Source organism: Grus americana, chromosome 8 (assembly GCF_028858705.1).
Source record: "Grus americana isolate bGruAme1 chromosome 8, bGruAme1.mat, whole genome shotgun sequence".
NCBI lineage: Eukaryota > Metazoa > Chordata > Aves > Gruiformes > Gruidae > Grus > Grus americana.
In genome coordinates this window covers 29,280,627-29,308,241 of record NC_072859.1, presented here as the reverse complement: position 1 = coordinate 29,308,241, position 27,615 = coordinate 29,280,627, and the positions used below count along the sequence as shown (strand labels likewise).

The window sequence follows — 27,615 nt, the reverse complement described above, 5'->3', positions numbered from 1 at the left end:
TTGCAACAGATGACTGATAAGCCTATGTCCCTCTCCTGTAGCCAGAAGTGAGCTTAGATGTGTCCATGTGTTGGGGTTTTTTTCATACTCTTTGCCTTTGGATGTATTTTCAGAAGCCTTGATTCTAAACATGATTTAGTCATGGTTAACAGGTGTAGGAGGTCAGGCAACAGTGTCAAAATTAAAAGTACAGCCAAGGCAAAATTCTGGGTAGAATAGTGGAAGAAAAACAGAGTGCAGTGAGAGGTAAAGAATATATTAGAACTAGAATAAAACTTTGGAAACCTTTGAAGGTAGTACAGAGGCAGGTAATATATGGAGGACGAATAACTGATAAGAATATAGGGAAATATGAAAAGAGATTGGATTAGGATATTAGAATAGAGAAAATAGCTAAGATACTCTCTTTTGGTGATTTCTTAGGAACCAGTATTCTCATGGTTTAGTTAGAGATCCATAACATGGCTATTGCTCTAATGTGAAAGTTTGCATTTCTCAGTTGGAGAGGTAAGTATATAATTTAGTTCATTTGAATAAGGGAGAAGATAAAAGGTGAAAATGTCTTTCTTCCCTTCCAAAAAAAGAAACCATGCTCTAAAAAGGATAAAGAGTAAATAAAGCATCTGATTAACATATTTTACTAATTTCTAATTCAATGCAGTTATTCAGCCTGTCTTACAGCTTGGAGGATTGTTTCTTGAAAGAAATACGCTAATAGCTTGTTCACTTGCAAATTAACTCCATTGAAACTGGTTTTGCGCTATGTAGTGTATCAACGACAAGTTTGTTATAACCTCTTTTTTTCTGTTTTATTAAACTTTTCTTTAATACTGTTAATTTCATTGGAAATGTGCCTTACTGAACAGATTGAGAGACTTAGAGCTAGAACTGATCTTCTGGATTCTGTTCTTGACTTCATTCATTACCACACTTGCTTCACTTTCTACACGTGCAGTGTAGTAACGAACATATCACGTGCGCTCCTGATCCATTTTGCACATTGATAAAAGGTGTATGTATGTTCCATAGATTTGAATCTTTAGATCACCATTATAAATACTTCCTAATTAAATCTTGTCCTGACCACCTTTCCATTCTATCCAAGACTGTGAATCTATTCGTTTTGTTTTACAGAAGGGACATGGATAAGGCAGAGGGTGGCTAACTGATCTGCCCAGTGCCTTACAGAATGTCAAGGGCAGGATCGGGCTAGTAAACAAATAGCTACTGATTTTGAATACTGTTCCTGGTCCTTGGAACTGCTGTTTCTCAGCTATGTTTCGCATTCTCCTTTGGGATTATAAAAGGGTTCAAAGAGGGACACAAAATATTTCAAGGCAATAGCTGCCAGCACCTCAATTCCTACAGGGTTAAAAAAAAATTATTATTACATATTCATGCTGGTTTATAAACTGACAGGCAGTTTCAGCTTCTGGCAGCACTTCACATCCTTGGAGGCAGGAGGAGATTGTTAACCCTTGTACTAACGACAACTGATTTTTATTCTTTTGGTTGAGAGAAGCTGAACTGCTGCCTACTTGGCTGTGTGAAGACCAATAGGCCAACAGGGGCTTGTGCTTTGAAAAAGTCTGAGGAAAGCTACTCCACCTACCTCATAGGACGAATCTAATTCAGTTAATTCATATTTATAAAAAAGGCCTAGCATACTTTGAATAAAAATGTTGTTATTTCTGAGGTAGTTAATATCTTAACCAGCAGTAAAAAAAATTGTGATAAAATAGCATCTTAGAAGAATACCTTTTAGACTAAGACCTCGGAGATTTCTTTGATACTTATGTCCTTTGGCATGTTTTACAACAATTGAGGGATAGCCCCCACTACTTTTTCAAATTCTGATTACTGTTAATATTATTACCTGAGATGCTGTCGCTTAGCTGATGATCTGTTCCAGACAGTTAATTGTTTTCTCCAGTGTAGCGTAGGCATTGCTGGGTTTGTAATGATGGCTATGTTTCTCTCAGTGTGCATTTTCCATGTGTTTATTATTTACAAACTGAAGTAAGGAGAAGTACAGAACAGTTCTGTGTATGTAAATATAGCTGCTTCTGAGAGATAAGGGTGAAATCTCTGCAGTGTACGCGTGTCAGACCTCTGTTGTGTGAACGATGATTGAATAGTTTTTAGCTTAGCTGTTACAGGAACTGCCATGAACTTCCCTGATGATATCGTGAAGTTCAGTATAACAGACATCACTTTATTTTAGCTTGTTATGTCAGACTATTAGATAGGCTTGATTTTAAGGAGTTGTTGATTGTGTAGGGTTTGAGAGAGAGTATTTGTTGCTTATTAAGATTTACATATCTTTGGTCAGTTATGGGTTCCTGGTATGCATTGTTTTGGTAATAGAAGTGGTATGATAGTAGGCTTAAAAAAAAAAAAGAATCCAGAATGAATGAAAATGTTTAAATAATCCATGCAGTGTGATGTTTTTGAGTGTCAGCTCTAAACTGCAGTATTTCATTTTTATTTTTTATTTTCCCTTGGCTCCAGCTGGGGCTGTTTGTAGATTTCAACCCTGAAGAGATGCTACTGGGTGCAGAAGAAGGTGGGGATGATGGGGACCTCGAAGCAGAGCTTGCTGCTATCACAGGAGCAAAGGTGAAAGAAGGGAAATCAAAACCAAAGGGGAAAAGTAAGTATAAGTATCTGGATTTTATTTATTGACAACCTGAATAATTTATTAAAGATACCTATTTACAAATTACTGATTTATCTAAAATGTTTTTTCATCACTGATAGAAGCTGAAATTGCAACTACTTTGTCCTTTACTTTGAAGGGTTTAAGTTTTTACTCCACAAAAAGGGTAAGAGGTTATTTTGTCTATGGTCTTGTAGACCTAGGAAAAAGATATATGATGACTAGCCAAGTTAACGACTAAATTAAGACATGCTTGTTTAGCATATGAAATCATAAAAAGGTATAGTAGGTGCTAGATGAATTCAAAATGGAAACTGTTTCTTGTGGAGGGTGGGCTGTTTGGTTGTTCTTCTGTTTTTGTTTAAAGGCTGAATTTACTGAATGAACATTATATTTTTAGTTACTTGGAGTCTGTAACCAAAATTGAATACTCTTTCAGGAGGGAAATCCTGGAACTGATGGAATTACTGGCAGAATCCTGTAGCTTGCATTACGCAGGAGGTTAGAGTGTCTCTTGGAATGGATCATTACTATTCTTAATATTTTAAGCACCAGTTAATTTTGTCTTATGGTGTTTGCATGCAGCTATGCGGTGTTTTACAGGATTGCTGTAACCTACTATGAATCAAGGCTGCTGCTTGAGAGGGGCAGTTTCCAGTGAGCACGCTCTACCTCCAAGCTGCTATACATATTTGCAGAGCTGCAGGGTGAGCTGGTTCAGGAAACTGATCTATAAAAACAAACTTCTGTTGTTGTGCTAGGTTTTCAGCTGAATCAGTTCCTTGATCTGGTTTGCTACCTGCCTATTTGAATGTTGCTGTGACCGCAAGGGAGGGGTGGCAGCAAGTGGTTGAGATGGGGCAAGGAGAATGGGACCTCCTCTTGCTATACAGGTGTGTGAGCAGATGCTGGAAAGAAGGGTTAGTGCAACTACAGCCTTACTTGCAGCTCTGCAGTAATTTGCCTGTAATATTTGAAGGGACTTTGCACAGAGCAGCAGGGAAATGAACAATTTCAAAATATTTAGAAAAAGTGACTGTCTAAATAGTGTAATTGATGAGAGACAGAAGTGTTTGTATCTAAAACTAAATTCTAAATCATTTCCGCTCTCCAGATTTCAAGATTGTAGTAGACTCTTAAAGCTAATAAGCATAATTGTGCTAATAAGTACAATAGCAGAACTTCTGCCATTGGGCATAGGTTACTCATGGTTAAAACATGAAGGATAGTGTTTTGAGGATGAATCTGTGTGTCAGGAGTTTTTGAATTCTCGTCAGCTTTTCAAGTGCTGACTTCCTTCTCACCCTGATCATGTCACTTAATATGTTTTTTCAGTCTTTATTCATAAGAGGGATATGAAACTTCAGATAGTGCAAAATTAACATTTACTATGCCTTCTAAAGGTATGTGTTATGGTTCATAGAACTATTTTCCAAAACCATTTACAGCTATTCTGTTTTCCTGGTAGAATTAGGAGTATATAGATTAGAAGCTTGTGGAAGATGAACAACTGGCACTGGGGACTCATGAGACTTGGTACAGTGCAGTGATGGGGACGTGGTGTGTGGTGGGGCAGGATGCAGGCCGGCGCCTGGAAAGGAGGAGGGTACAGTAAAGACAGGGGAGAGACAGATCCTGTCTGGAGAAGGACAGAGAAAAGGGACCCAGTACAATATATACTAGTGCTCAGTTCTCAGCTGCGCACAAGATGCAGTAATTCACTCCTGGATTTACATTCTGGAGTTCTGGTGGTGTGTGGGGGGGAGCGATCTCTCCCTCTAGTTTGAAGATGCAGGCAGCAAAAGCTGTGCTGTTGCAACATCTTAGGTACAGAAATCTCTGCTATCTGTGACTGATAAATGCCAGTTGGTCAGCCACTCGGATGTTTGAAATTGTGGCCTCAACTTGCCATACTGGATTAGAGCTGAACCAACCATCCGGGTAGGCTCTGTTGGCTTTCTTGCCTCTAGTGAGGCTTCAGGTGAGGGACACTGACCCATGAAGTACAGCCAGTTGCCTTTGGATATGGCCTACCATCCCAGTTGCAGAGTTTTGCTAAGGGGCAAATAATATGAGCTACGTTTGATACAGGTACTGAAGCACTGATAGGGTAAATTAGATTGTTCGAATGGAAACAGCTTTGTACTTGGGTTAATTTTCAGCTGATTCAGCAAATGCAGAGATCGGATGGGATCTGGTTTAGATCCATTTAAATTGACTGTAAAGCTCTGTCCTGAAGATCTATATTTTATGCAACATTTACTGACACTGGTGAGTCACAGTCATATGTCTGCATAGGGAAGTATCACAGGTATTTACGTGGACAGTTGGAATTTGTTTGCAAATAACTTCACCTTTGAGAGTGCGTGGAGGAAGTTGATAGTTAAGGAAGATCTGGTTGACAGAGCGTGAAGTAGAGATGAGAACTCGGCAAGGAGGAATTAAGTAGAATTTTCAGGGTGAAGACCAGAAGCTTGAAGAGAAATTGCAAGACAAAGTAGCCAAGAAAGATTTGGAAAAGGGAAAATCTCATGGGCATGAGACAGCAATGCAGAAAATGCGGAAGTGTAGTTAGAGAGACAGAAGAAACAGCACTTTTTCTGATTTGCTTAGCAGTTCTCTATGCCAGTGTCCTGCTGCTTCTTTTGGACTCAGGACAAGTATGATGCCTTGATTTGGACCATTCTGTTTTCGTATGCCAAGTGTGACTTTGCAGTGATGTTTGATGTATAAAACAAGTAGTTTCTCAAGGTAGAAAGATTTTGTCTTCCTTTCTTGCTGTCTTCAAACATAGGGATAGCTTGCTGTGCCTCCTTGCTTGTCCTATTAACAGCCAGTAGTTTGGCTTAAGGCTTGTGTTGTTCAGTATGTCTCTAAAATTGAGACGTGCATCATCAGAGTCAAAGGTTAAATATGTACCTAGTTCAACATGAACATGAAATGGAGAGACAGAGACATTCTTGTGATTAAGACTGTAGATTGAGAAAATGGATCAGCTGTTGGAGTCTAAAGTGTAATGTAAACCCTATACAAAACTCCAGTGATTTAGTTAGTTGTAGTTTGATTGGAAACTCTTTGAGCTCAGCGCTATTTATGGTAAATGCCTTGAACTTTGTTCTGATTTATGGCTGCATATGCTGTTGTAATACCCACAATAACATATTTTTGGCTTTGAAAGAAAATGTGAACGGAAGTTTTACTGGCAGGTGTGCTGGCGTGTTTAACGCAAGTGTCTAGTACATCTCATGCATTTAACTTGGGCTAACTCAGTTGTATACATACATGCAGATCTTTGGGAACTGGAGTATTTTAACTCAAATTACTTCAATGTGAGGGAGAGAAGAAAAAGGCTAGAACTGGGAAAAAGAAATAGTTTGTTGGCACTTAGAGGTGGATGGATGTGGACCACGTCTGTTCCATATGGAGTCAGAATTTATTTTGTCAGTCAGGCTACACCAGGAGTGAATTACATTTTGTTAGGGTAAACTGACATGAGACAAAGGACATAGAACAGAAAGACCCGACAAGGATGCTGAGTCCAGGCCTTGTTAATATGGACAATCATGTCATAAATACCTTTCATAAATACCTAGCATCAACTTAAAACTAGTTCAGATGTTTCTTTCTACTGGGGACCGAGGCAGCTCCAGTAATTCCCTTTCATGGATAGAAAGTTCTAATCAGATTTATTCATCAACAGCTTATGTTCATGTTTTGTTGTGCCACCATTGATTTTTATCTTAACTGAGGAATACAGTTTTGATATAGCATCTGAGAACAGTAGTATTATCCAATTTTTCCTTGGAAAATTGAAATCTTCCATAATGACAAAGCTTCTGTTACTAGTTATTTTTGTAAATAATATCATGGAAGTACTTATCTGTATCTTAAATCAGTTAGGAGCTTGAGGTGACTTCTAGTAATTTTTCCCTGAAGCAGTTGTTTAATCCAGTCCTACTTGTCTGTCTTACACAGTCTTAAATGTCATTACTGTGCAAACCTACCACGGTATCTTTCTCTTTTGTGGCCATGCTTTCTGAGCGCTGTTGTGTCCCACCATACCTGCTAGTCTATCCCAGTGCTTGTGGTTTTGTAGTTCAGGCTCCTTTTATTAGTAATCAGACAGTAATTCTCCCTGAGATCTAATTTCTGAGCTAGATTATTGGATGCAGTCATTTTCCTTGTCTTATTGCCTGCCTTGACTGTCACTCTTAAAAACACTAGTATTGCTTTTTTTCCTGGATGTTCACCTCCTCAGTCTTTGCCCTTTATCCATGAATATACTCTCATTTACCTATGACACTATGCAATAAAGGGGAAGCAAGAGGAGAAGTCACTGTTCTCTTTCACCTGGTGGCAACTCCTTAGAATTTATATCCAGTGACTGCATAACTGTTACTTAGGGTTTACGGTTCCTTGTGGCTTCTTTTTACAGCTCCCCTGCCCATGGATCATATTGAAAAGATGGCTGCAGAGTGTATGAAGGACCTGAATGAAGATGAGGAGGAAGAAGATGAAGAAGACTTGGAGAAAGATACAGACCTTTTGGTATGCATAACTTTGTTGGCAAAAAGTTTTAGTATGTCTTTGGTGTTTGGTTTTTTTTTTTTAATGGAACTGCATTTAGCAAAAACATCTGTTAACCTTGTGGTGAGAAGTTAAAATATTGCAAAAGCATTCCATTACATATTAGGCTTTGAAGGCTCCAACCCCCTGCACACCAGAGTAGGAGAGTTTCCTAACTAAAGTTTATATGTATGAGGGTCTTAGAGAAGTGGGGGGAACGGGGGAATCCCATTCCATGTCAGCTGGTGAAATACAGCCAGGGAAATACTCCTTAAAGTGATGTCTGTTACCATTTTGCTACTGCTTCAAGTAGTGCTTGGCCTGAGAGAATGTCTCCCAAGAAATTCTTTGTCATTTCGGTGAGTGATCTAGCTGGTAGGGTTTAGGGAAGCAGTGTTAAGCAGTGTTTTTGACTGCCATTGTTAATAGATACTTTTTGAAAAGTTCAAATTTGGGTTTGAATGATCTTTGTAAAAGTACTTCTCTGAACTTCTCCAGCTTCAGATCCCTAACCACAAACTTGCGTGGTGATCCTGGAGCTGCAGTGTGGCTTTTGAGTGGTATCCGGCCTCCTGTTGTGAATACAAGTGGACTAGTTTCATTTAAAAATAAAATAATTTTAAAAAATGACTGGAATATAAGATGTTTGGAGAATCTGTTTAGGTTCAAGGTTCATCCAAAGGTTTTGGAGCTTGAGACTTGATTTTACTTTGTCTTTTGAGAAAATAGAAAATTTTGAGGAAAAGCCTTTTGTTGCCTTTCACTTTAGGCAGAATTGCAAGAAGTTCTGGGGGTGGAAGGTGAGACAGGAAGCTGTGAGGATGAAGCGATAGCAATGGAGCCATCCACAGATGAACCAGAGAATGAGCAACCTGAACTGCAACCACAGGTAGGAAAGAGCTTCATGTTCCTGATAGTATTGCTGAATCACTATTGTCATGCAGCTTATAGGAGGGTCAGAAACAAGGATCTAGAGAGGTGGTCTTGTCCTCCAAGGAAGGAAAAAGTACACTATTGCTGTTTTCTCTGTGGAAACCAATGCTATATCGATATAAGTGACTTTTTTTGCTTTCTTCAGAGGATGATTTTTAATATTAGCATAGAATTGAGGAGGTAAACAGTTGGAATCAAGTATGTCTTGTCCCTCATTATAGATATGAGCATGCAGACTGCAGTTCAGGCTTCCAGAGTTGGTATCTTCCCCCTCAGAGTATTGAGCAGTGTGCCAAAATTGAGAGACTTGTTATAACTCAGCATCCTTGACATCTTTGTGGAATTTTTCTCAGTAACATTACTTTTCCCAGCTTCGTTTGTCAATCCTCATGCAATCAAATCCTTTATTTGGTTACTGCTGTGTTTCTGTTGTGTGCTACAGATTCCAGTGCCCTTGTGCATTGGGCCCATTAATAAATGGATCTGGGAACATTTCTGTAGAGCTAATGGCAATAATTACATCAGTAGCCATCTGAAAGGTCTCTGTAGCTGTGGAGTGTTTGTAAGTAGCTCCCCATAACTTTGCTTAGGCTGCTTTTGTCACTGAACTAATTCCAGGCTGTAGGAGGAGGAAAAAGAGCTCTTGTAAAACCAGGTTGAAGAAGCCCGGAAGGGAGTAAACTAGCATGTTTTTAAAATAAGAAAAGAAAAAGTCAAGATTTGTGCCAAAATACCTCTTCACACCCTCTGTTGTGTGGTGTTTGAGAGACTTTACTGTTCTCTTCACCTACTCCCTAACCACATGGCTCCAATTAGCCTGTGACTGTGAGTTTTCTAAATGTCTCCACCCATTCCTCTCTATTACGCCTTTGAGAGAAAGCCCAGAGGTGGATCCAGGGACCGTTAGCGTAGTACAAGTGCTCCTCTGTTTTAGAGACTGTTTTGTCCTTGTGCGCTCAATTAATGGGAGTGTGTATAGAAGAGGAGTGCTGTGGGAAAACTCATGTAGTTGGATGAAATAAGTTTTCTTGATTTGTTTTATTATTTTTTCTGAGACCACCTCACTTCCTGCTGTTACCAGTGAGCTGCAACAGACAATAGAGAAGAGAATTGCTAACTACAGGACAGCAATTTCTAATGCAAAGGAGTCGGGTGAGAGTGCCAAAATACGCCGATACGAAAGAGGCCTTAAGGTAAATTGGGTTCATCAGGTTTGTGAATGAAGGGGAGGCAAAAACAGTTCTCCAGGGTGTAGTTCAGAGTCTCTCCAGATGTATGAATTTGCTCAAAGGAGAGAAAAATTCTAATATGCTGCCTTGAGTTACTTTAAAAACATTTATTTTTACTTACGACTAATCTGTTGTAGCAAATACATAGATATAGTGCTTTTTGTGCATCGGATTTGTTTCTGTTGAATGTGGCTAATGGTAGCTGGGGACAGAGTTTGTGGTAAATGCTGATGTGAAACCCACCTGTCTGGATCTGAATTTGACCTGTGATGACTGTTCAGTGTTACCTTAAAGAAAATTTTAGGAGCTTTCCTAGCACATACACCTTCCAGTTCATCACTGATGGCCTCCTGTAGATACTAACCTTTCACTAGGTTCTCTGAGACAAAGGAAGGTGATACCTTTCCCTGAGTGTGGTGACTGTGCTTGGAAAAGAGTTGAACAGGATTTTTTGTTAAGGCAATTACAACTTGCAGAGAGGTGCAGTTTCTTCAGCTTTGCATCTTTTCAGCCAGGTGGCGTGCTTGTAGTTAGTTGGTAGTGCTTGGCGATTAGGGCTGTGCGGAGTGCCTGTGTTTCTCTGTTTGCTTTCATCTGGTCTCCTGCATCACCTCAGACAGCAGCCAGCTCTGTTTTGGTGAGCAAAGCTTTATAGCTCAGCACTGTCCACTGAGGGAAGAATGTAATGTCTCACTACCTACCAGGTGTCTTAGGATATGAAGGGAACAACTGAGGCCAAACCCAGGAGAGGAAATGCACAAGAAAGGAGGTGTCTGTCTGTGCCCGTGGCCTGCTAGCTCTGAAAGGACTGTGCATAAAACCACCTGACCTTTCAAGCAGCAAGAGGGATAGGCAAACCAGCTTATTTCATCCAATAACGAAGCTTAGTGTGCTGTTTGCCACTTCCTTTATTTTTCAAGGTAGGGAGTTTCCTTGTGCCTAAGCAGTGTAACTAAGGATAATAGACTAGATCTCACTTGACAGCTCGCAGTTCCTTAATTAGCAAAATGACATGCCAACAAATGATGTACAGTTATCTCTTGTACTTAGTTCTTGGAACTGTGAACTTTAATCTCCACATTTAATTCCATTTCCAGTCAGTCTGTCATCCCACACGTGGAGAAGAGAGAGCTGTGTGTGGGTTGCTGTACTGGTCTGAACCCCAATCTCACATGCAGTCAGAACAAAGTATCTCTACCACTCTTGCTTAATAGGTCAAACAATGTCATGGCTAACCAAAAATAGCAGTGATTCTGGCACTGGTGAGATTTTGTTGTTCTCTTTCTGTGCTTCCATTTCAGTTTCTGTGGAAGAGGAAAGAAGTAAAATTTTTGTTTTGGCTTTAACTGCATGGCTGTCTTTTGTCTGAACCTTAAATTAAAAAAATACTGAGGAAGGTAGATTTATGGTGGAGGAAGAGTTTTAAAAAAATGAGCAGCAGTTGATCCACGTTACCCGTGGTAAGAACTTCTTGCCATAGGTCACTAACTGAAGCTCCCTTTCCTTTGTTAGTATTTAATGGTTTTTCTCATTGCATTAAATAGGTATGCAGACTCCTTCCTTCCCTGAATCCACATAGGCAGTGACATTACAGAGTAGTGTATTTTATTTTGTTTTAAAGACATAAAATGTGTCTACAGTTGGTAGAAATGGCTTCCTTGGTGACTTCCTGTGGCAAAGTTGAGTGAACCACATCAGCTATTCAATAATTCTAGGTGCTGAGGTACTTGGAATTATATAGTTTGGGTAACGAGTCCTTTGCATCGTGTTGCTCTGATAATCAGACATCTTTCACTAGCGCTGAAGTTAGCCTTGCAGAAAAATAGAGAGCTTAAGGGCAGCAGTCTGTAGTGGTGTGCATAATAGATCCCATCACGTATAAGGGAATAAATTTGTGTTTTAATGATTTTATGCTAGTAATATGTTTGATGAAAATGCCTATCGACTTTGCTGTTCTGTCTCTGCCAGACACTGGAAACCATGCTGGCTGCAGTGAAGAAAGGCAAAAAAATCAATGAGGGAGAAATGCCACCTCCTGTTGCAACAGGAAAGAGTTCTTCTCAGTTATCTCAAGCCATGGGAGTGGAGCTAGAGAATTCAGGAGACTCAGTCAGTGTGCTACCAGAGATTAAAGCTCAGTCTGCTGCAGATGATGAGCAGAAGACCTCTCATGAGGCAGCGCAGCATCTGGAATCAGAGTCTCTACAGGGTCGTGCTGCTTCTAGTCCTACCATGGAAACAGGTACCATGATCGTGCTTGACTAAACTGATCTCCTTTTATGACAAGGTGACCTGCTTAGTGGATGAGGGAAAGGCTGTGGATGTTGTCTACCTGAACTTTAGTAAAGCCTTTGATGCTGTTTCCCACAGCATTTTACTGGAGAAACTGGATGCTCGTGGCTTGGACGGGTGTACGCTTTGATGGGTAAAAACTGGCTGGATGACCAGGCCCAAAGAGTTGTGGTGAATGGAGTTAACTCCAGTTGGCAGCTGGTCACAAGTGGTGTTCCCCAGGGCTCAGTACTGGGGCCAGTTCTCTTTAATATCTTTGTCAGTGATCTGCACGAGGGGATTGAGTGCACCCTCAGTAAGTTTGCAGACAACACCAAGTTGTGCAGGAGTGTTGATCTGCTTGAGGGTAGCAGGGCTCTACAGAGGGATGTGGACAGGCTGGATCGATGGGCCAAGGCCAACTGTATGAGATTCAACAAGGCTCAGTGCTGGGTCCTGCATTTGGGTCACAAGAACCCCATGCAACGCTACAGGCTTGGGTAAGAGTGACGGAAAAGGACCTGGGGGTGTTGGTTGACAACCAGCTGAATATGAGCCAGCAGTGTGCCCAGGTGGCCAAGAAGGCCAACAGCATCGTGGCTTGTATGAGAAATAGTGCGGCCAGCAGGACCAGGCAAGTGATTGTCCCCCTGTACTTGGCACTGGTGAGGCTGCACCTTGAATACTGTGTTCAGTTTTGGGCCCCTTACTACAAAGACATTGAGGTGTTGGAGCATGTCCAGAGAAGGACAACAAAGTGGTGAAGGGTCTGGAGCACAAGTCTTATGAGGAGTAGCTGAAGGAAGTGGGGTTGTTTGGCCTGGAGAAAAGGAGGCTGAGGGGAGACCTAATTGCTCTCTACAAATACCTGAAAGGAGGTAGTAGCCAGGTGGGTGGTAGTCTTGTCTCCCAAGTAACGAGCAATAGAAGAAGAGGAAATGGCCTCAAGTTGTGCCAGGGGAAGTTTAGATTGGATATTAGGAAAAAATTCTTCACCGAAAAGGTTGGCAAGCACTGGAACAGGCTGTCCAGGGAAGTGGTGGAGTCACCATCCCTGGAGGTATTTAAAAGACGTGTAGATGTGGTGCTTAAGGACATGGTTTAGTGGTGGACTTGGCAGCATTAGGTTAACAGTTGAACTTGATGATCTTAAAGGTCTTTTACAACTTAAACGATTGTATGATTCTGTCTGAAAAGTGGGATTGTTATGTCTGGTAGGACTTCTGGAGACTGGAGGAAGAAGGACTTTTGTAAGATGCTTGTGTGATTCAAAGCAAAAGAGGACTAATGCAGATTTGAATAGATGGACATGCATATTTTGCACACTCTGTGTAAGTCTCAGCATTGTTTCATTCTCACAGATCTCCAGAACAGCAGCACACGAGCAATACTGCTTATGAGGCAGAAGGAGTATAAATTAGCAGCTCTAAAAGCCAAGCAGCAAGGGGACCTGGAGAAAGCAAAGGAATACATGAAGGCGGGCAAGGTATGCACACAAGAAATCCTGGAGGCTAAACATACCCTATGCTGTACCCACATGCACTGAGTGTCAAATAGTCAGTGTGGCAGCTAGCAAGTCCTGGACATGCTAGTATAAATCTTCTGATTTTTTTTTTTTCCCCCCCCGCATTAGAAATTTAATGTGGTCTTGGAAGCTTTGGATAGTGGGCAGCCGATAGACCTCCAGAATATGCCCCCATCTCCTCAAGGTAAGGCTCATCTTACAAAAACCCTGTTAGAAGTGTCTCTGTGCTGTAATGGAATGATTCTAAATTTGATTGCAAAACTGTAAGAAGAATTGAAGATCACTTAGGTCTGAGGCTTACTGCATATTCCAATTCTAATCAAGACCAATGAAGAAAAATGAGGTATCATTATTTATATTGAAGTTACTCTCTATGAATTACAAGTTCAAGTAGGTATTGATGTCTAATATTACTATTTTTATAACTTCAGATAATAGCAGCCAGTATGTGAAGTGGAAGGGAAAGAAGGATAATGGCCCATTCTTAAAGTTTACTGTAATGTTCGATGGTGTTAATCTGAACGTTATGAACTTCTGTTGAAGAGATTAAAAAACAGATTGCAGTGCAGTTAAGTCTAAATCTTAAAGAAAGTTACCAATATTAAAGATACTTTGATAAGAGAGTTTTGTTTTTTTTAAATAAATCTAGTATCAACACCAACAATTAATATTTGGTCTGTGCAACTCAGTGTTTTAAACAACTTCAGTAGTTTATTTTATTCTAAGAAACTACATGATAAATTATTTTATTTCAGTAAATCATGAGATTTATGATTCCTTAAGTTATAAACTGATCACCAAATGGCATTTTAGAGAAACTTCACCCATGATATAAGCTAGCCTTAAAAAGTGCAAGATTTTTGCAGTGGATATTTTTGTAGTTTTCTGAAATAACCACTGTTATACAATGCCAGAAACTTGGATGTCTGAATAGATGGTATTACTTGCTTCTCTATTTCAGCACGTCTTTTGTTACTAGGATATTTTAGTCAATTAGCGATCTTGTTCACTCTTTCCATCTGCCAAGATACCAAGTTATATTTTGGGGAGAGAATTCTTAGAACACTTGAACTGGTTTTACTTTTGGGGTTTTTTTTTTCCCCCAAGCAGCAGTAACCTAAATTTAAGGCAGCATTTGAGATTTTCTGTTATAAATCATTTTCTCTGAATAATGGGAACCTTAGACTTACCTGGCCATGCAGATACTGTTTTGAAACCAAAAAGCTTTCAGGAAGATGATGCGATCAAATTTATGGTTTTCAGAGTAACATGGGTTGACTTGCTGTTTATGCAACAGAACACACTGTGAAACTTCCTGCTTTCCTTGCTTTGCAGATCTTGAAAGCCTAGGAAACGTACAAGATGCATCCAAGCAAAAGGTACCAGCTCCAGTGGGAAGTTCCCAGGATCTTACAACACCTGAACCTCAGACCCAAGAAGCTTCAGGTAGGGCTTTTAGGTTTCTGTAGCAAAACATAAAAATAGCAGGGCTGTAAGGCACTTTAAGGTCTGCCCCATCCCACTGAACTGCAGCAGGACTGAGTAAACCTAGCTAGTGTTCCTGAATATTATTTGCTGATGATCCCATCTGTACTTTTGTTCTGGATCAGTAATGGAAGTAGAAGTTAATAAACTTTCTTTAGAAGAATTGTATTCATTGCCCAGTGACAGGACAAGGGGCACCAGGCACAAACTGGAACACAGGAAGTTCTGTCTGAAAATGATGAAAAACTTCTTCACTTTGAGGGTGACTGAGCACTGGAACAGGCTGCCCAGAGAGGTTGTGGAGTCTCCTTCTCTGGAGATACTCAAAACCCACCTGGATGCAATCCTGTGCAACATGCTCTAAGTGATCCCGCTCAAGCTGGGGTTGGACTAGATGATCTCTAGAGGTCCCTTCCAACCCCTACGAATCTGTGAATCTGTGAATAAGACTTTGCAGTGATGTTTTTGTCTCTGCAGAAGGTAAGAAAGGGGAGGAAAAAGGCAGCTCATATGTTTTGAAATCTGAATCATGTGGCATTTCATTGTCTGTCTTATTTCAAGCTTCCCTGCAGCAGCCAAAAACAGTGCTGGAAGCATTGCAGCAAAGGCTGGAGAAGTACAAGTCAGCAGCAGCACAGGCTAAAGCGAGTGGGGATGATCGGAAGGGCAGGATGCACGAGAGGATAGCCAAGGTAAAACAAAAGTGCCACAATCTTCTTGCATCCAGCAAAGCCATTTAAATTCGTTCTCTTGCTGAAGACTTTTTCAAGGCTGAGAGAATTCGTGTATTGTCCTTCTATTTGAAAAGAGCTCCAGTAGGGAAGCTGTAAAGGATTCAGAGGAAGGAGAAATAGAGACAAAGCACATATTATAGCAAAATACTCTGTATTCTGCAATGTTTATGCTGGTTAAATACAGATGATTGCTAATTTCTAGTCAACATTTTATATCTTACTGAGTGCCTTTGATTACAGCAATACCAGGATGCCATAAGAGCCCATAAAGCAGGGACAAAAGTGAATTTTTCTGAGCTACCTGTTCCTCCCGGTAAGTGTGCATATAAAATGTCCTAATACCAACTTTTGTATATCTCCTGGGCTCTGAAGGAGGTGTGCAGATAGTGCCTCCTCATCCTGTGGAACAGCTCCTTTTTCTCAGTGAGTAGTCTGGCCTTGCTGTTTGATGGTACTGTGAAACTGCTTATTAATATCCTCCCAAATTTTCATGGTGAATATGAATATGGTGAATATTCCTGACTACTGACAGCCTGTTTGACAGCATCAGAACTCAAAGCTGGCCCTATTTGAAAAGTTAAACAACTTAACCATGGGCAAATAATGAAAATGTCACCTGTCTGTCCTCTGTGCCAGCCCTCCTAGAGTAAACTGACATTTACTGGAAGGAGATTTTTGAAACTGAAAAAATTTGCCTGATGTTTCCTGTTCTTTTGATTCCCAGCAGGACCCTCAGAACTCTATATTTAATTAATCATCTTCTTGCAACGCCTCACAAATCAAATCAGTATTGCAGCTCTCATGACTAGTAAAAGTAGTCTAGAGAGACGAAACAAATCATGCCCGTGGTCACACTGAGACAGTGACAGAGGCAGAAACTGAACCTGCTTCTTGAGATGGTCCGTGTCCTTTTTATCTTCTTCAGCATGTATAGTTCTGAGATTGTGAAAGTTTGGCAAGGTCATCGATGAATGCTCCACCTCTGGTTTGGATGATGCTGTTTCTCCCCTAGGAAGCATCATTCTTTTTATCTTGTGCCTGATGTGTCCATCTGAAAAGATACACTTAGCATGGCAAAGTGTTGCACAGATTTGTTTTTTAAGTTAGAAGAGGGACATGGACCTTACGGCTTTTTTGTCACTGTCAAATGTGGCAATGGCAAACGCTGTAGTAGTAGTAAAGTAGACAGTGCCAGCTCTGTCAGGTCATGTGCTGCTTTGAAGGTTCCCTGCTTTGAAGCTGTCCCTGAAAAGCAGTTAAGCATCCCTTGTTCTAGAATGTGATCCATTTCTTGGTAAATAATCAGCTTCTGTAAGAGTGAGGTACTCCATATTTACACCTCTGAAAATATGGATAATTCCTCAATTTCCTTACACGGTAGCTGCATGGTTTTCAGCCATCATTTAGAGACCATATGATTTAATTGAAGACAACCATTAGGCAGTCACTGGAACCAGCAATGAGATTGTAATGGACTGGCAGTGCATTTCATTGCATCTGAATGACGATCAGTACCAACCTTGACCTCCTTGGTGACAGAAATGCCACTGAGTAATGGATCAAATGTCATGCGGGGGCAGCAGCGTAGGGTTCTGTGTTCTACCTGCTGCCTGTGCTGTCCCCAAAGCAGCCACCTCTAGGTTTAGAAGCAGTTTAGTCATTATTTCTTGGCACTTCTGATGAGACTGGCAACAAGAATACTTGCTACATATTAATGAAATAAATCATATCAACTGACATTTTATAGTGGTGGCTCTGGGTCTCTGTTGTTTGAAGCTGGCACTCAACTGGCAGTGTGGAAGTGAGAGTTTATCTTCCATCATCAAGCCTTCCTCCCATCCTTAAAAGGATAATAAAATAATGAAAAGGATTGTTCTTCATATACTTCACATTGAACTAGTGTGATTCTGCCTCACTTTGCAACTTCTGCATTGCAGTAGATTTTCAGCAGAGGCTTAGTGTGTGTGTGTTATCCTGACGTCAGCGATGTATTGTTTATTACTCTATGGGGTAGCACTGATTTTCTGCTGGACTGTGTACTAACTAAGGTGAGGCAACAGTGAGGCAGGGGAGGGGGGAAAGCTAGCAACTTTTTGTACAATCTGCTGACCTTTTGTGCAAAAGAGAAAGACTAAATTCTTTGCTGGTTCTGGGGACATCTCTATTACCAAAGTCTTGAGGTTGTGAGGTTCCTTGGCTGGCTGCCAGTTGCTCAGCTTAGAAACTATGCTCTGTTATTGTATCATTTTAGCATCATCCATTTAAGCCTGTATGTCTGTGAGAGATCTGATCTTAAGCCCACCACTCAGATTTTATCTAGCAAGCCTTTGCGACCTTGGCCTCAGTCTAGTTATGTTGCATTCTGGAATATATTAGATAATAGATACTTGGATAGAAATAGCTTTACAGAAAAGAAATATGGAAGATAGAACATAGGTCTTATGCAACTCTTTACTTCTGTATTCCTTTCCTCCTCAGGGTTTCCCCCTCTTCCTGGTGTTGCAGCAACAGATGGCAACAGCACAATAGCTGCTGTTCTGGAAAATGCCAGCAAGCTGGCAAACATGGAGGAGAATGATGAAGAGGAGGAGGTTAGTATTTCTTGGTAGGATGTATAAAAGTTGAAATGCTGTCTCTTGTGGTATGCAGAGATGAGGCCGTTGGATTTCCAGTCCAGCAAGGGTACTGAGATAACATACATTTCCCAGGAGTCTGAAGAGTACAGGATCTCAGTAGTAATTTCAGTTTGCATTATAGCGTGTGAGAGAGAGAGAGAGAGAGAGATGTTACTACAGTCTACCTACAGATTCTATGAGTCCAGAGTTTGGCGCTCTCATAACTGTCTTGTTTGTGGGTTTTTAGTTTCAAAGCAAACACTTCAGTTACTAGCCACCCCTTTACATTGTTCTAAAGTACTTAAATCTGTACTTTCTTCCTGCACCCCAGCAGCTCCTATGTTTGTGCTTTCCCAGGATGTTCAACACTTACTGCTTTTGGTCAGGCAGCACCAGCCCTTTAGACTTTGGTTTGATTTCTTTTTCTCTCTGGATTTGGTTGCTGATTGTGCTTTCAACTGGAGTAGCTTTTAATGGAGAGAATTCCTGGATTATGGCTTTTCTGCATGCATCTGCTTTTTTTGAAATCACTGCCTTGCTGAGCATTCTTTTTGTCCCTTCTGTAGTGGAGGTTTGACACTTGCATGGCATGGCATGCCTTATAAACCTCCAGAAGTTAAAATTTGCTGTCTGGAATGTTAGGTTCCCCTCAAAAATGATACCAGAAGGCTGATAAAGTGATAACCATGGTTGTTGATGCTTGAGATGCTGTCCTCAACTCTGGAATATATTTTATGCATTTAATATGAAATTCTTCTTGTTATGCTAGAATGAACCTCTGACACAGGCCCCAGTTGCCAAGAAACCTGCTCAGCTGCCTGGAAAGCCGATTCAAGTTGTTAAGCCATCTGCTGTAGCTGAGGAGGAGAGCTCTCCTGAGCATGTGAAACGAGCTCCATCACCCTCCACCCTGAAGGAGGCAGAGTCAATGGATCATCTCGCTCCAGCTGGTAAGGTGAAGGGATCATCATTCCCAGTGACCCATGTGCAAGTCATTTGCACTAGTTTAGTTTAATACCTTGGTAAAGACTTGTTTTCATTATATTTTAAATATGAGCCTGTGAATGTGTGGCATAGATTTCCTCTGACAGGAGCCTCAATATATATATCTGCTGGAGGGCGGATCCAGACCAGCCATGCAGCTTTATTTCACAGAGGCAGTGTGTGTAATTATAAGGGTGATTGGGTTTTTAATTAATTTTGATGTAATGAGTATATTGATTCATAATGTTTAACTCTTCTCACAGTTGAACTCTACATATACTCCCATTAAAGTGGACGGCTTCCCAGTGTGAGTTATTCATTGATCTAATGCAGCTTCCTACATCAAACAGTGGTTTCTGCCTAGTGCTTCATCCAAGGATCTCAAACTGGCACATAGGTGGTAGTTCATCAGTCTCTAGTCCTGCTGTTGCTACAATCACTAAACAATTGTCTGTACAAGATTAATTGTACAGATAGTAAGGGACAGCCACCACCTCACAGTGTGATTTGGGCACACACCAGCAGTGTTCAGGCTCTCGCTGATTCTGTTCTCATGCCTTTGCTGTAATCCCATCGTTCTTCTTCCGTCCTGCCCTGGGTAGTTCCTTCAGGGCAAAGCAGAACTGCCCAGTTGGCTGATGTGAGTTCTTTTGCAGAGTGCAAAGGCATTTCACAGTGCCACTGTGATTAGCTGATAACTCTTCTCTCTAGAAAATTCCATGACTTCTTTTATTATGACCACTAACACATAGTAGTTGTCCATTTTGGCTTTGAAAAAATCTATGAATCCTCAGGAGATTGGTTTTTGCAATTTTAGCTGACATGTTAATCTCTTAAGTGACTTGTCATAGACTTATGCTGTGAAGGAATTGATAATTTCTGGTCTCTGGTGTTACCCAGAAGAGATTACTGTATTTCAAGTATTTTAAAATAAGACCAATAGGTGCAGCAAGAACCTGGACAGATTCTTGATTTTCACAACAAAATGTCAGTACTTCACTACTGTAAAGCAGTATTTCACTAGCCAAATTACATTCTGTGATCCAAATGTAACCTCCTTCCCCCCCCTACCCAGAATTACGAAGTGCATCTTACAGCTGCCCATAGCTGATGAATCAACTGTAAAGAAGCTGTCTTCTTTTCTTGTTGGAGAGCGCAAGGCATTGGGAAGTGTGGGAGTGGAGTGGAGCAGTTGCACTTAAGGCCTGTACCAAGAAGGTCAAGGAGCCGAGATCAGTTGGGTTAATGGTTTTGCTCAGTCCATTCTCCACAGATTGTCTTTGAAAATACCTGTGCTCTGTGTCTCAGCCTCACAGAGCACACTGTGGGCTTTGTCTCAGTGGAATCTGGGCTAGCTACCTTGTCTAATTAGTTTGGTTTTGGCTGATTGGGCAAATTGCTTACAGCAGCAGGACAGCAGACTCTTTTGCGAGGATAAGAATAAGGTGATCGTCATCTGACAGCAGTGAACATAGTGTGAGAGTCGTTGGTATATTTATTTGCTGAGACAGGCACCTCTTGCAGTGTTGTTTAACTTGTGTAATCACAAGTAGAGTGCCGTAGTGACTACAGTATGAGTATCTTTGGAAATGGCTGTAATCAGCTCACGCTGTACCATTTCCTAAGTGAGGTATAAGAAGAGGCAGGATGCACTGACCTGTTACAATGCAGAGCAATCTTTTCTGACTTGTGTGGTTGTCCTCACTGTTTTGGGAAGGAAAGAGGAGACCCAAGAATTAATAAGAAACTAAGATGGCAAGTAATTACAGATAAGCAGAGGTGGGTATGTCTCATTGTACCTGCACACTTTGGTTCATCTGTTTTTTTTCTTACAGATCAGGGGAGGGAAAAGAAGTGAGTATAGAAGATGCTCATAATATTTGCCATCTTTTAGAAGTTAAGATGTCAAGCGGAAAGTTTGAATCTGCTTTGAACCAATCACCTCTACTAGAGACTGTCTCTTGCCTGCAAATAAGGGACTGTAATTACAGTTGTGACACTTGTGAAGTGCTATGAGGTTTTTTGATGAAAGATGCCATGATAGAAGGAAGTTTGTTTCTTTTTCTGATACTTCAAATTGAAACTGGCTGAGAAACAATTAAGTGCAGTAAGGAAATGTCCTTATTTGATATCTGGACTTTTACTGACCTTTTTCTGGCTATAAACCAAAAATGATAAACCTGTTTGAGGGGCATGGCAGTGACAGATGAGTGAGAGGTTTTATACAACTGTTTTTCAGCTAGGGAACAGCTGGAATTTCTGGAGAACAGAAAGAAGCAATATGTGAAGGCAGCCATCAAAGCAAAGAAGGAAAATAACCTTGAACAGGCCAAGATGTATCTCAGAACAGCTAAGAGCTTTGACCTAAAGATTGAGCAAGCAAAATGTGGCAAACCTGTTGATATTTCCAAGGTTAGTAGGACTGTTAATATTCTGCTTTGCTTCATGTTCTTGGATATCTAAATGCTTACTTCAAACAGAAAATTATTTAGTAAATATTTTTTTGACACAAATTTTGTTTGCTCAAGTGACAAATCTGGATGCTGAGCCCTGAAATTCCCCTATATTTTCGGTTTTGTTTCATTTTGTTTCCTCTGCTGCTCCTCCAATGTGCCAGATTTTGAGAAAATTCAGTCCGTGAACCATTTGCTCCCTGATATGCAATGGCACACCTAAACCATGCAGCTCTGAAACGTTCCCTGGGCTTAGGGTGTGAGTACATCTCTTAGCTGTGTCCTAACTCTGTTTTGGGATGAGGATCAGATGCATGTGATACAGTGTCGTCCTGGTTTCTATTTGAGTAGAAACCAAACTGCACTGTAATAGCTCTCCTGACCTGAATAATTGGGGAACTAGGCCTGTAAGACATTTTGTAGAGTTTTATGACTTAAGCAGTTGTCAGGCAGTGGTGTAAGTAGTGGTTGGCTTGGAATTGCCTTGAGAAGAAAAATAACCCATCTCCCTTCACTGACCTTTGTATACATTGACTGCTTTTTGTCTAGTTCAATTTTTTTCCTATAAGGGCTCTGAAATGTGATGTTCTTGTGTTGCAGCTGCCATCACCCCCTACAGATGATGAGGGTGATTTTATCTTTGTACACCATGAAGACATCAGACTGTCTCAGAAAGCAGATGAAGTATATGCACAGCTCATAAAATTGCTGAAGGACCAACATGAGGTGACCATTTTATCTTTTTTAGAAATGTTCTGGGGTGGTTTTTTTACATTTCTCTCTGTTTTATTAATATAATAATCCCATCATTGCTTCTGTAGGGTCTTTTGTTTTTCTTTTAAAATACTTTTGATTTTGTTGTCCTAAAGTGGAAAATTTTCAGAGATGGATTCTCTACTAGTTGAAGTCAGAGGGTGTGATTGGAGGCTTGGGACTATCAAATTACCACTATTAAATATGAGCACTCAAGTTTGAAAATAGTACCTGCATGATTAAGACTAGCCCTTGGGTGAACCTCATATTGAGAAATTAGGTGATTAAAAAGTAATAGGGCAGAACAGTTCGAACAAATGCTGTGCTCAGCTTTGGGCTTAAAGGACTGGAGAGGGTGGATGTTTTTGGGTGGCTTGGGAAAACTCTTGGCTTCTCTTAAATTGGGTTGTTGTCAACTTCAAAACTCTTGCCAGTCATGAATCTGTGTGTAAGGATCACTGAGTGCATATGTATTTGGTTTTGTTTCTGTTGACAGAGGTGTTTGCAGTATTCCAAGCAATTCATGCATCTGGGAAATGTAGCAGAAACGACTCGGTAAGACCCGCTGCCCGCTGTTAATCATCCCACAGTGTGGTCATTTCAGGCTTGAGTCTGCCTGAGCCCCCAAAGATGGTGGGGGTTCAGGTTGGTGAGCTTCTCATTATGCGAAAGGGTCAGTAAGTGTGAGGCTGCATCTCCAAGCTGCTCTCAGACCTCTGGTCTGAGCCTTTCTCTGTGGCTTCTGTCTGTCAGAGTGCTCTGTTTGATGTTCCAGTGTGTGTAGCTTTTCTATTGTTTGTTTGGCTTTTCCATAGGTTTGAGAAACTGGCACAAGGTTGTAAAAAGGACATGGACATCTTACAGCTTGCACGAGCACAAGGAATGGATCCTCCAAGCCATCACTTTGAGGAAAGAACCTTTAAAATGATAAGGTGCGGAAACCAAAAGGGATTTCTCAGGCAGGCTGGAATGAGTTTTCTGGTTTCTAGCTCTTGTTTAGGGAATTGTGGGCTTCAGCAAACTCGGGTGGCACCTAGGGTTAGGCTCAGCACTCCTGAAAAGACAGTCTCAGCAACTTAAATAAGAAGAAGTTGTTCTCTAACTTCTCTTCTGGGTTCTTTTGTTTTCAAAATATCTCTAGCTTCATCTCTTATATTCTGCTACTTCAGCCACTGTTCATTCCTCCGTATTTCTTCCTCAGTCTTGCTGCCTTTGGGCTTTGTTCATGGCATTTTTCACTGTACCTCAGAGATGGTTTTATCTCGGTTTGTGCTCTTTCCTTGATCTTTTGTAATTTATGAAGATGATCTACGTAGGAGTGCACTATTGAAAAAGGTCTGACAAATACCAGTGGCGTCCTAGTCTGACAGTGGATCAAGTGGTGGTGGGCTACTGGGATGAATATGCTTTTTTTGTCTCTGTTTTTTCATAGGATATTTTCTGAACTCAACAGCACAGAAATGCACCTTCTTATTGTCAGGGGGATAAACCTACCAGCTCCGCCAGGTATGTACTCGAAAGGGTGTGTGGGCTTTTTCCTCTGAGTAGGTAAGGAAAGTAGGGGGGCATGAGATTTTTTCTACTTGAAGACCACTTCAGGAGTCAAGATCTTTGTAGTCAGCACTCATTAAAACAAAATAACTGGGTTTTCAGGGTCAAGCTCCCAAAAAACCTTTAAACAGTATTTAAAAAAACAAACAAAAAAATCTCAGAAGAATGAAGATAATCTGGGTTCCATCTGGACAGAGGGAAGAACTTTAAGTGGTCCTGGGTTCGCTTATAATTGGGTGACAGTTTAAATTTCATGTTTATCTCCTATTTTGTAATGAGTCCTGCCTTAACTCTGCACCACCTTAATGTGTTGTGGCCCTTAGGTAGACAGGAGTTGCTCCTGTCTACATTACTGCTTTTAGTCCCTTGTTTCTGGGAGTCTGTGGACTAGACTGTCTCAGAGCTAAGAGCAGCATCAAGAAAAGCAGATGTTTTCCTTTGCATGCCAGCTTTCTATGGATTTTGGTTTGATGGATGGGTCTTTCAGTTGTCAAGAGACAGGTCATGAGCCCTACTGAAAATCAGATGCTCTTGAAGATCCTGTGTGACATTACAGATGCAATGAAAATATCTGTATTGGCTGTTTGGATTGGCTGGTTGTTGTCTCATTCAGGTGTATCACCAAGAGATTTGGATGCATTTGTGAAGTTTGAATTTCAGTACCCGAGTGCGGTGAGTGTGTGTCCCGGCTCTTCTGCTCTTCTGTTCCTCAGTCTGTGACCCTTGCCACTGTATTAGCTTGCGAGGGCTTCAAGGAGGAGGTGTAGGTTTTCTTCCAGGAAGGGAAAACACTTTTAGGCATACTGCCTGAATTTATTTTTAAAACAGAAACTTTTTCTCAGAAACAGAACTGCTGAATCTGTTGCCTGCAGATTTGAGCTTTGCTGCACCTTTCCCTTAATGTTCTCCACACCTTACACTTAGCGGCATGGTGTCTGCTTCAGGCCAGCATGTTCTCTGGCTGGCTGACCGCACCAGCTTACTGCTAAACAGCATTCACAGTGCTGAGCCATGTCCACCTTTCCCCCCTGAAGACCCTAATCAGATTGTTTCCAGTGTTTGCAAAATTTGTAGAAGTTCTTTTCTTTCAGGGGTGCAAACGCACTGGTAACTTCAACCAAAGACAAGGGCACGCAAAGTTGTCACTAGGGGCGAGGGGCCACCTTGGATGTGATCTTCCCCTAAGTTCCATCCCTTTAAGAAAACAAACTCGTAAAGGCATTGCTTTTGGACATCTCTTATAATTATAGAAATGGATTGGAAAGCTTAATCTTTGTCATCAGATAAATGTGCGTGACTCCTCGTGATTTAATTAGCAAATATGTACGTACATATCTGGAGAAAGGACTTAGGCCATACAAGTTTCTTCACCTTACCAATTAACACTTATGTGTATGTGCGTATATATGTGTATGTATCAAAAAAATATGTATACATATATATTGCTTCTTTCCTTGAAACTCCCCAGTGTCATCCTGCTTCCCTCACCTTTAAAAGTAGTCTCTGGTCTGAAAAACACTGAAACCATTGAGCTAGGAGGGCTGTCTAGTGTTACTATCAGTAGAAGTGCTGGGGCTTCTGCTGCTTTCTTTGTAGGGCAAGAGCAGTCTTTGCCCTTACAGGACAAATACTTTGCCCTGTGAGAGTGCAGAGCCTAGATTTTTACCTCCTAATATAGTTTGCAGCAATTCTGCTAAAATAAATTCATTTACCTGTGGGAGATCGGTGATGGTCAGATCAGGTTTGTGTTTAGGTATGGGTTACGTGAGGCCTTAATAGAGCAATCCCCCCCCGATTAGGGTGGCTGAAAACAGAATTTATCTGTGTGAATAATTTTCTGGGGAATAAGGAAGGATCAGCATAGTTGCTTTTAATCTATTTGTTTTAAAAAAAGCCAGATCTCTACTGCTTAGTCAACAGTCCAATACACCACCTTTCTCCATAGCTGAAATCACTGTTGCAAAGTAGCTGCAATAATTAGGTCACATTGTCCTTGTTCAGTCCCCAGAGATTTAGTTTGTACTCTGCTTTAGGTTAAAAGTTAATTCATTTTGGTGGCAGATTGATTGTCAGGCAAAATAATAGTAGGGCAATTCCCTGAATGATTTGTGATGAGTTCCTTGTGTAGCTTATTATTCCTACTAATGCAGAAGGAACAGAATTACTGTGTCGTGGAACGTGCGCAGTTTATGATGTAGTTTAGCAGCTGCAGTCAGTAACTTTATGATGATTGGATTGAATTGAGTGTGACCATGTAGCTTATCTGTGGCTCTTATATTTAATGTAATGGTTTGGCTTATTCTTTATCTTGTATTATACTTGTTACCACAATGAAATCCAAATATTTTAGTCTTGAATGTACCATGACTCTTCTTATCATTCAGATAACCCCCTACACCTCATGTTTCTTGTATAGGTATAAAAAAAAAGAGCTGGTAATAAGAATGGTTACTACTCTGTATTTTGAAACAATATCTGATGGGTTTATGTAATGTATGTTTCTCTTTTTAATAGGAGCAACCTCAAAAGAGTAAAACACCTGTAATTTACAATAACAATTGTCCAGGTTAGTGCTTTTTTTGGGACAGAGGGAAAAACATTGTACCTTAGGAATCACTGGAAAGTATGGTCTAGTCTCATACTTTGAATCAGACCAGAGGGCTTCCCACCACCTTTTTTTCTTCTTTCTTATGAAAGGGCTTGTTGGAGGGTGAAGTCCAGCTGTGTTGACAGCTTCTTCACCTCACTATTGGTGGTGGTTATTGTGTTATGAATTAGTGAAATTGTCGAGCTACCAGTCATGGTAACTGTTGCCATCAACCCTGATGGTAGATGGACCAGATAAATAAATTTTCTTTATTAAATAGGTTAAATTATTAATTTTAATATCTCCATGAATCAGATCTTTTTCAGTCATATTTTGTGTCCTGTGAGACTGCCAATTCTGTCATGATTTTTGCTAATCAGCTAACATTTCTAAACCTGACAAAGCATCGTTGCAGAAACAGATTTTTTTTTTTAAGACAATGTCTTGAAACCAACTAAAATATTTTCTTCATACCTTTTGAAAAGTACCTCGTTGTACCTAGATATTGAATACTGATATTAGACACATGCATTTTAGAATTAATAATCTTGCACTCTGGGTTTGGTTTATTGCTATATTATTTTTTTCAATTCTTGCAGTAAGCAGCCACCTAGTATCAAAACAACTTTGAATTCAGTATCCAAATTACTAGTTGTGAATTTATCTCAAAAGAGATACGTATAGATAGATATCTTCTTGAGGTTTTTTATATTTTCTGTTAAGAGTAGAAGTCCTGAAGCTCTGTTCCAAGTCTTCCAATAACTTGATCTGCACTTGCTGTAATGTTTCGGGTTCCCCGGCTGACAAGCAAAGATGAGCGTTCCTGGGTAGCACAGCAGACACATCTTTCAACATTAGTTGTATGATGTTGTGGGACTTTCTGATAAAAAGGCATCCTCTGGCATAGTTCTTGTTATGCTTATTAATGAAACTGGTGTTCAAACAGTATTAATTACATTATCAAAACACCACTTCCCAGTCATTCCAAGCTTCCTATGCTTTTTCCTTATTATTTTGTACCTTTTTCTTAGCCACAGACACTCTACTTATTTGCTGAAAGACCCAGATTCTCTAGTCTTAACTTTCCAGTAGCTGGCTGTCGCATCCTCATGATGACTTGGTTTTTCTGCAGTTTGGTTTCTGTCCCTGTAAAGTGGGGATGACACAACTGTTGCACAGGGACACTACTTTGTTAATGACTGAAATAACCTCCTTTTCAGGAGGTTCATACAGATGTGAAGTGTCTTTCACAAGTGGGCCAAACTGAGAT

General features: G+C 40.6%; 1 protein-coding gene across 2 annotated transcripts in view; it reads left to right on the top strand.

Annotated features, from left to right (window-relative positions):
* CC2D1B (coiled-coil and C2 domain containing 1B) overlaps window positions 1–27,615 on the top strand; it is a 36,489-nt gene that overhangs the window by 1,306 nt on the left and 7,568 nt on the right. For both annotated transcript variants that reach the window (XM_054833197.1, XM_054833198.1), the window contains exons 3-21: window positions 2,512–2,653; window positions 7,095–7,207; window positions 7,995–8,114; window positions 9,214–9,351; window positions 11,356–11,629; window positions 13,020–13,144; window positions 13,292–13,367; window positions 14,519–14,629; window positions 15,230–15,360; window positions 15,643–15,715; window positions 17,881–17,993; window positions 18,787–18,967; window positions 21,241–21,413; window positions 22,055–22,180; window positions 22,704–22,762; window positions 23,023–23,139; window positions 23,640–23,713; window positions 24,372–24,430; window positions 26,273–26,324. In XM_054833197.1, the coding sequence (XP_054689172.1) occupies window positions 2,512–2,653; window positions 7,095–7,207; window positions 7,995–8,114; window positions 9,214–9,351; window positions 11,356–11,629; window positions 13,020–13,144; window positions 13,292–13,367; window positions 14,519–14,629; window positions 15,230–15,360; window positions 15,643–15,715; window positions 17,881–17,993; window positions 18,787–18,967; window positions 21,241–21,413; window positions 22,055–22,180; window positions 22,704–22,762; window positions 23,023–23,139; window positions 23,640–23,713; window positions 24,372–24,430; window positions 26,273–26,324 (2,257 nt within the window). The remainder of the gene's footprint in view (window positions 1–2,511; window positions 2,654–7,094; window positions 7,208–7,994; window positions 8,115–9,213; window positions 9,352–11,355; window positions 11,630–13,019; window positions 13,145–13,291; window positions 13,368–14,518; window positions 14,630–15,229; window positions 15,361–15,642; window positions 15,716–17,880; window positions 17,994–18,786; window positions 18,968–21,240; window positions 21,414–22,054; window positions 22,181–22,703; window positions 22,763–23,022; window positions 23,140–23,639; window positions 23,714–24,371; window positions 24,431–26,272; window positions 26,325–27,615) is intronic.